The following is a 9,874-nucleotide window of genomic DNA, read 5'->3' as shown; positions in this document are numbered from 1 at the left end:
CAGTTTATAAGATATTCTTCAGTTTCTTTCTTTAGTGTTCTGTAATTCAAATAGAAAATTTTACTTCAAAAAGGGATTAGCTGAGGCTGGGATTGTAGCTCAGTGGTAGAGCACTTGCCTAGCATGTGTGAGACACTGAGTTCAATCCTCAGCACCACATAAAAATAAAATAATAGAAAATAAAACAAAAGCATTGTATCCATCTAAATTTAATTTTTAAAAAGGAATTACTGCCAGGCCCGGTGGTGCACACCTGTAATCCTAGCATCTTGGGAGGCTGAGGCAGAAGATCACAAGTTCAAACCCAGTCACAGCAAATGTGAGGCACTAAGAAACTCAACTAGCACCTACCTCTAAATAAAACATAAAATAGGACTGGGGATGTGGCTCAGTGGTTGATTGCCCTTCAGTTCAGTCCCTGATATCAACCCCTGCCCCCCAAAAAAAGGGATTGCTAAAAATGCCAAATGGGAATTCTATGTCCAACAGTGTAACTGAAATCCCTAGAGGATTTGAGAACACGGTTGGTATGATAGAAGAAATTATTACTAAATTTGAAAGTAGAAGAGAAATTATTTCTTTTGCAGAACAACAACACAAAGAGCAAGAAAATCAATAGGATCTCATAGACACTTGGGCAATCATAAAACATAAAACAGATACATATAAGAGGTCTCAAGGGAGATAATGCAAGAAAGAAAAAAATGAAATTATCTGATATAAAAATAGCCATAACTTTTGTAATTAGCACTCAAGTGGGTGTTGAGTCTCTGACATGCAAGGTGACCTACATATTTTCACTTTCCATTTACTCAAATAATAAGCGAGAAAAAGAAAATTCAGTGTCAAATATTTTATATTTTATTTCTTTTTTTTACTTTCTATTTTTTGTAATTTATTTATTTGTTTTTTATTTTTACAGCCTGCATTTTGATTCATTGTACAGAAATGGAATACATCTTTTTGTTTCTATGATTGAGCACGATGTAGATTCATACCATTCGTGTAATCATACATGTACCTAGGATAATGATGTCTCTCTCATTCCACCATCTTTCATACCCCCGCCCCCCCTCCCTTTACAGAATCTAACATTTCTTATAAAATCTTTAAAGAATCAATATAAAACGTTATATAAAAGGAAGTTTTTAAATGATACTTTTCAAATGAATATCTTTGTTAGTCATTGAGGCACATGATAAACATACACTTTTAGGTTGCTGTTGTTGTTGACTCAGATTTTAGCACATCTTGATTTTATTGTTTGAGAATTTTATTCCTCTATGGCTAAAACATAAATAAATGAAAATCAAAACTCCAATATAAAACATATATTGGAGTCCAATATACGAAAACCTATTAAATCATACTCACCACATTGAATTTATAATTTATATCTTTCTCTTTCTTTTCTTCTCTAGTATGGTTTTGTAGAGCACACACTTTTATAGTTATTAAATAGGCAACATAACCATCATATATATATATATATATATTCATTCAATAAATACACATGATTTTCAAATAAACAGATTTGAACACATATTTTAAAGTAAAGCCTAAAAATCTTTAAGACAGATTCACAAATAGTGCATTCATATTCCATGACATCATAGATTTGTAATACTTTTATGTATGCCAATTATGTAAGGATTAATCATGAGATAAAATATTTTACTCTAATAAGCTTCTTTGTGTTAAAAACAAAGAAACATGTAGGTAAAGAAAATGTAGGAAAAATAGATATTTTGGGTAGGCTTTTTTAATGCTGAAATTCATAGGTGGGTTGCTTTTTTACATATGGAAGAGTTGAAATATGTGATTGATTACAAATTGTGATGTTTATTTATTTTTTTTTTACAGACTCAATAAGAAATAAAAGAGAAGCCATTTGACAGTGGACTTATTCCCAAAGAAAAAAGGAATAGTTCACAATTTTCAAAGGGATTTGTTACACTAAATTATAAAAATTTCTTGAGGCATCAATTTCTTTATATGTATATTTGTATTAATTATGAAGTAAGTGACTTGCAGTATGTGGCATTGATTAGAGGATATTTAATTTTATTACTTTTTCCCTTATTTGCATCTGAAAACCTACTTTCATTATGCACCTAATAGCATTCATTCATTGACTGTTTCAATGGTTCTGAATTATTTTATCTTTTGACATAGTAATATTTTTCATTTTGTATACCCAAACACTGTAAAGTTATTATGTTGGGACCTTCACTTAGCTGGTAATTTTTTATACTTCTTTGTATTTTGTACAATATTTTAACTGGTCTTAATTGTCATTATTTTCTTCTCCACATATCATATCTAAGACATGCTAATGAATTAACAGCAAAACTTACACCTTATCTTCCACCCTGTCTCAAACACATAAATAGTTCTTATATTTATTTGAATTAATAAAGAGGACTAAATACAAATTATGTTACAGCCAATAAACCTATGTGAAAGATATGCAAAAAATCTCCCTGCTCTCATTATTATTTCCCTATGTTTTCAGCAGAATGAAAGTTACAAGGGAATCCTGAACACACTCCACAGATCTATGGTGCCTACTGAATTATTAGAGAGAGGAAAAGCATACACATAGCAAGGAGCAGGCCACACAACTCAGTTAATTCTGTGTATTTGTTGAGTATGTAGACTGTTATAAAACTTTAATTCAGTGAGTTGTGATTGAAGTTTTGAGTATGATATAATGCGTTAATTTATATTAATTTCATAATGAACCAATTAGATAAGGCATCTATAAATGCTCCCATTTCAAAGAAAAATAAAGAACTTCAGTGAGTTCTTCATTAGAACATTTGAACATTTGTCTGAGTAACATCTGTATATAATTAGAATGTTTTTTATCTCCTGGAATTGCATCTGTAAGCTGTATTTTGTATGCTTATTGCAAAACTGATTTTTAGAGAAAATACAGGTTTTCCAAACTGTCTTTCATATAAAACACTACAATTTTAACATTTTATCAAAGGCAAAGTTATGGCATCTACTGAATAGAGGAACATGCAGATCTATGATCAGTTCCACTCTCCAGAGACCAGAGGATGCTAATGATTCAACTTGGGGACTACTGAGATTCATATCCACATGAGGAGCTACACACTGTCTTTCCCTAAAAGAACAGTACCTAAAGATAAAACATCTCCACAGGCATCAATATTTGTCCTTTCAGAATTACTGAAAACCTGGTCTCCAGTAGACACTCTTCTAACTTTGGGCTTTGCTGAGTTGTAAGTATATGTAGGAAGTCATTCTGTCCATTTATTATAAGCTTTTGATATTTCTTTTTATGTTTTGATATCAAAAGAAACTTTCAAGAGTTGTATCATATCAGCATTTTCCCAAAAAGAAAAAACTTCTTTATCCTAACATGTAGTTTGTCTTTCAATGATTTTCACTGGTTTTTCATTTTGCTAAGGAGGGTACCATTTATGTGATATCTATATCAAATATTTTCTTTTGAGTGTAAATGCATAAATGTTTAAATTATTAAATACTTTGTTCATATAGCACCTAAAATTATTTGAGAATTTATGGAAATTCCTTTAAAATGGAATATCTGAGGATTATATATTACCTTATCTATAGTATGATGCAAATCACTTTTTTTCAACTTAGTAAAATAGTGTTCAGAAATCATTTGGATCTAACTTTCTTTTAAGATTGTTATAAAAATATTTTAATTTTTACTATTTTTCTTGAGTTTTTCACTACATCCTATCTATAACACAATTATTTAATTACTAGAGCTCAGATCTTGTTTTTGCTACAGCAAACTACTTCTTCTTCCATCTCCAATGCTAATGGGCCTGACTGAAATATTCTTCACAATAAGGTACATTGTTTTAATTTTGACTATTTAAACTATACTTTTGTGACTTATAGTCTGTCCCAGTTATTCTTGTTGATTTTAGGTTTTTAAAGTTATAATGATGATCACTGTTAAGTTTTTAATTTCCTGTTTGTAATTTGAGTTTTTGCTTCTTTTGTCCAATATTTTAATCATAAACCATTCATTGTATGCTTTCTTAAGTATAAGTGCATATTTATACATAAAATTTATTTAACTATGAAAATATGTAACACATTAAATATAATATTTAATCAGATCAACTGTTTTGCATATATTTTATTATAATGTGAAAATTACATAAAATACATAGCTATATTATTTTCATTAAGTAATTTGTGGTAAATACACTTATAAACGTTACATCTGCATAATCATATCTTGTGGGCAAAGCCCCATGAGAGCGTGCAGTATGCTTCTATTTTGGTGAACAATTGAGACCCTATGGTAGAAATATACCAATATTTTGATAATCATTTAACTCTTCTCATAGGCTTTTGACTGAGTTCATGTTTTACTATGATTGAAATGATCTTAATTCTGTGATTTCTCTCACCAATACTCTTAACTACACTTAGTCACTGATAATTATATATTTTCACATGGTGTTTAGAGTTATAAGTCAAAATAAATCACTGTGAAGGAACTCACTATCTACTTCAACTTTCCCATTTTGTCATGACATGTAAGATACTGATCTGAAAATTTAGAAAAATCACATCAGAGTATACTTTTGGTTCTATAAATGTGATTTCCAGGATTTTTTTTTTTCCCTAAGAGACTATTCAGAGTTATTAGGATTTGAGAACAGTCTTTAATTTTTCAAGAAGGCAACACTAAGTGGTAGTAAAATCCCTGCATTTAGTGTCAGAATGAATTTCTGTTCTGGCTGTAATTTGAATGTCAAAGGAACAAATCATCCAGCAACCTTGGTAACATGTTTCTCTGCTTGTTGTTTTCTACTGTGGTATCAATAAACAAGGCAGAGCTGTTACTGAAGACCTACGGTAGTCACACTCCTCCTCCTTTCCCCTCTCTGCCCCATATGGTTCCTGTTCCTCCCTGTTCTGATGGTGAGACCTGTCCATCAGCACCATGACTCAGGCCATTTTGAATGCTCTAGTTGAAGACTTACCCTGGTAAAATTGGCAAGTACTCATCTATTTCTCTGAATGATTAAAATCACAAATGCTGATGACTTGGTTCCCATTCATGGTTTGTTGTACTGGAACTCAGTCATTGTTCTATGACACCCCAGTGATGTGATGTCCCTCTTACACCAAGAGTCCTTGCAGAGGAAAGGGATTTGCATTTAAATAACACACAAGTGTTCCTTTACTTCAGAAGTACTTTGATTTGTTTTTCAGGTTGATTTTTGTAATCACAATCCTCTTTGATTTTGTCCTTTGCACTTTGGTTTTATTAACAATGAACACAAAATCTTCTTGTGACTTCCAAGTACTTTATTTCTTCTTTTCTTTCTATAGATTCAATGTTCTTTCAAAGGTTATGGATCTAAAACACAGATAGAATCTGATTCGTTTCTTCAATTTTTGAGGGATGAAGCTATGTGTGTAGAATGAAGATTTTTACTTTGACTTAACAATAAATGCTGACCTCACTAAAGGTCAAGTTTCATGAGGATACAACTCATTTATACATCTTAAATCTCTAACACCCATTATGTTTCCTTACACAGAGGATGCAATCTTTGAATGACATATTATATAATTTTGTTGTGAATGAGGTACATTTTCCATAGAACATTTGTCCTTAAATAAATTAAAACCTAGGAGGAGGGTAGGACAAACAAGAAGCAGAAAAATGATTATTTTATGTAAAACTGCTTTTATATAATCCACCACAAATAACTTAAGACTAGATTGAGAATGTGTGGTAATTTAAACCTGTAAGTTATTTTCTACAAACACTTACAATATGGGTAAACTATAGAGAGAATGTCCTCCCTACTCTGGATTTTTGCAGAACAGATTGTGCTGCTCTTGTTGGACTCTAGAGACCAGAAAGGATCTGTCATTGTTACTATCAGACAATAAGGAACAAATTATTTATACAGAGTTTACCTTATTAAATATTCTATTACATCATCTCAGATATTGTACTGCTATATGTTAAAGAATTTTCCATCTCACAATCAAACATCAAATGCTAAATTATCATGCGTATAGTTCAATAGAACTTGATTTTTCAAATTTATTTCTTCATATCTGACATTTAGGAAAAAAATACAATTCCAGAAACATTCACAAATGCACGTCCACACACATACTCACACAGCCCCTAAAATGGCTTTTTATTTTAAGTTCAATTTATTTCTCCCATCTTCACATTTCACAATTCAAAATGGATGACAGAGAGACCACTTCTGGGACATTTTCCCACTGCCATTTTTTTGTAAGATACAGTCATTTTTCTCAAAGATTATTGAGAAAGCCTTCCAAATGTCTTCCTTGCTTCTATTCTTAACTTAGTGCAGTTCTCCCAGAAAATTCTAGAGCAAAAACCTGTACAAGTATGGTTCAGATCATGTGATCCTTTCTGCAAAGCTACTCCTCATCTTATGAGAGAGTTTCCAAAATGACAAGGTGCTCCTAGAGCAATGCTGTCTATTTCTCATCAGTCACTCTTGCTCTGCTTTTTGGTTTGGTCAGTTTATTTAGTCCTCCCATAGGGCAAAACTCCACCATTAGGACTTTAAAGTTGTTAGAACATTCTTTCTTCAGAGAGTCACATATCCATCAGTTCACTATGGTGAGATCCACAGATGTTACCTTATATGGAAAAGGGGATTTGTCAGGTGTGAGCCCATCCAAGATAACAAGATAGGGAGATTATCCTGAATTATCAGCATGGAAACTAAATATAAACACAAGTGCTCTTGTAAGAGGGAGGCAAAGAGAGATTTTGCTACAAAAGGAGAAGAATGTGGTGCAGAAATGAAGGAAAGGGTCTGCTGCTCTGCATATAGAGGTCATCTCCACAAGCTCAAAAAGCAATGCAATAGGTTTTCCCCTGTGGCCTCTGGAAAGAGTGGGACCCCACTGACCCTTAGGCTTAAACCTAATGAACAATTTCAGAATTCTGACCTGAAAACTGTAAGAAAGTAAATGTTTGCTATTTTAAGCCACCAATTTTTGTGCTCAATTGTGATAACAGCAAAAGGAAACTAATATGTAATATAATAGATTTTCTTTTCTACAATTTCTTTTCACTTCTTTCCTTACTCATATCTTACAGTATCAATCACCACTGCTTATAACAATATACAAATTCTTTGTTTCCCTTAGGGACTATGAGCTCATGAAGGCAGGACACTTGTCTTGTTCACTTCTTCATGTCTAGAAAATACAATGTTTATTGACATAGAGCAGTAAATAGTGCATATTCATTGAATGGGTGAAAGTACATGTGGATAAACTAATTTGTTGATGTTTTGCCATAATTATTGTTGAATTGTAACATATCATGTCAAAGAGGAAAGAGCTTGTGAAAGTAAGTGACTGCCTATGTTTCTGGAAACAAAACAAATCTGATAGTTTTGGTACTCACGTGATACCTTGCTTCTCTACAGTGGGTTTCCAAGTTTTTTTGTGTGTTAATGTTGAAAAAAGCACCAAAGTGCAATGACAAAATTATATGAAGATGACAAATGGAAGGATTTTCAATTTAAATGACACTCCTAATTTTGAACAGCCTTAATATTAAGCAGCAAACAAAATACTCTACTTTATTTCTCCTGAGTCAATTTTGCTAGTCCCTGTCTGCACAGTCCCTGATCTTCAAAGTGGTGAGAAGTTCAAGCAAAAAAGAAGTCTGTGTTTTGAGTTTTGGGAAGGAAGGGTCTGTGGGATTGTGGAAGTTGGAGGAATAGGAAAAGGAAAGATTTTTCTTCTCTGAATCTTGCCCATGAAAGATGAGAGTAGGCATATATCACAGAAGAGGACAGAAATTTGGTATACAGGATCTGGGTATGAATGTCAAGAATACCTATTAATGATTTTTGAGATAAAAGGGTTTCTTCTCATCTATGATGTGGAAATTGATAAGTGAAGAATAAAATAATGAGGACTGGGGTTGCAGCTGAGTGGTAAAGTGTTTGCCTAGGACTCATGAGGCCCTGGGTTCAAGTATCAGCACCACATAAAGATAAATAAATAATTGGAAATACTGAAATTTTGAGTCATACTATACAGGTTGCCTAACACACTTAGGATGCACTGCTGAAGTCAATCTCTTTTCTTCATTTATGTAGAGGGTACACTAATTATCTCATGTCTGATGGATACTGGATTATGGAGGTCATTTATTTTTTCATCTAAGTGACATCTTCTTGTTCTGCTACTAAGGAACCATATCCACCTGAATGCATGGGAGGCTGGAATCATTCAGGGGTGGAGGAATTCCTCCTGGTAGGGTTAACGGAAAATCCTAACTTGCAGATCCCTCTCTTCTTACTCTTTGCCCTGATTTATCTCATCACTCTGACAGGTAATTGGGGGATGATTGTCTTAATCAGGTTAAACACTCAGCTTCACACTCCAATGTACTTCTTCCTTAGCAATCTCTCTTTTTGTGATATCTGCTACTCCACAGTTTTTGCTCCTAAGATGCTGGTCAACTTCCTTTCCAAACATAAGTCCAGTACATTTTCTGGTTGTGTTCTACAGAGCTTCTTTTTTGCAGTGTATGTGACCACAGAGGGCATCCTCTTGTCTATGATGGCTTATGACAGGTATGTGGCAATAGCCAATCCCTTGATGTATACAGTCATTATGACCCAAAGTGTCTGTATTCAGATGGTCCTTGCATCTTACTTGGGTGGTCTCATTAATTCACTGACACACACCATAGGTTTGCTCCGACTAGACTTCTGTGGTCCTAACGTTGTGAATCATTACTTCTGTGACATCCCTCCTCTCCTGAGGCTTTCCTGCTCTGATGCCCATATCAATGAGATGCTGCTCTTGATCTTCTCTGGGGTCATTGCAGTGTTCACTTTCATCATCATCATGGTCTCCTATATGCGCATCATTGTTGCCATTCAGAGAATCCGCTCTGCTGAGGGGAGGCGCAAAGCCTTCTCCACCTGTGTCTCCCACCTGACTGCTGTGACCTTATTCTATGGATCTGTGACCTTCAGCTACGTCCAGCCAAGCTCTACGTATTCCTTGGAACAGGAGAAGGTGTCTGCTGTGTTTTACACATTGGTGATCCCCATGCTGAACCCACTCATTTATAGCCTGAGGAATAAGGATGTGAAAGATGCAGCAAAAAAATCATTTCTGTGGAAGAGAAACCCCACTTGACTCCATCCTGATTGTAGTCTTGCTGACCTAACAAATTGCCTTCCAAAGAGACTTTGTTTAAAGTTGTATCTAGCATCTCAAACAAAACTAGAACATAGATATTGTTAACCTCTTGGGACAGAAATTTCGAATTTGACCTCAAGATTGAAAAATCACTCTACTGTGCCATTCATTTTTTGTGGAGTGTAGTAGCTTCACACTTTCCTAATCTGAAGAGTGTTTCTAGTAAACTCTCATGCTAATGTGAAGGTGTTCACCATGATTTTAAAAGAATCTGATAGTGATTCATATAAAAAGATATTCTAATAATAGGGTGTGGGGGTTCTCTCTGCTATGTCCCGCATGGATGCAAAAAGGTTATGATGATGATGTTGCCAGTGTATCACTCAATTACCCAAAATACTTATCTTCTCAGTAGACACACAAGAGCCAATACTCTTTAAATGTGAGGGGGCATGACAGGTTTGGCCATACCAGCTCTGGCCTCTAACAACAACAACTTGCTCAACACTCTTTTATTTATAGTGTCCAGGTAAAGGGGGCAAGGACCAGGAATAGCTTCTGTGCTGGACAGGATAGGGTGCAGTTAGGGGAGTCATTCTCTTAAGGGGGAATATTCCAGAAGGAGACAGAGAACCACTCCCACACAGCGCCTCATGCTTCCTGGCAGTTC

The 9,874-nt window shown here is 34.2% G+C and overlaps 1 protein-coding gene across 1 annotated transcript; it reads left to right on the top strand.

Moving 5' to 3' along the window:
• Positions 1–8,227: 8,227 nt before the first annotated feature.
• LOC306638990 (olfactory receptor 5J3-like) lies at positions 8,228–9,201 on the top strand (the record flags this gene model as incomplete). The annotated part of the gene is made up of 1 exon (XM_079102439.1): positions 8,228–9,201. The coding sequence occupies exon 1, from the start codon at positions 8,263–8,265 to the stop codon at positions 9,199–9,201; it is 939 nt and encodes a 312-aa protein (XP_078958565.1). The 5' UTR covers positions 8,228–8,262.
• Between the last annotated feature and the right edge of the window lie 673 nt (positions 9,202–9,874).

The sequence above is a fragment of the Sciurus vulgaris genome, assembly GCF_902686455.1.
Source record: "Sciurus vulgaris genome assembly, chromosome: 11".
Lineage (NCBI taxonomy): Eukaryota > Metazoa > Chordata > Mammalia > Rodentia > Sciuridae > Sciurus > Sciurus vulgaris.
The sequence above is the reverse complement of the archived record's forward strand: the minus strand, read 5'-3'. Positions and strand labels throughout refer to the sequence as shown.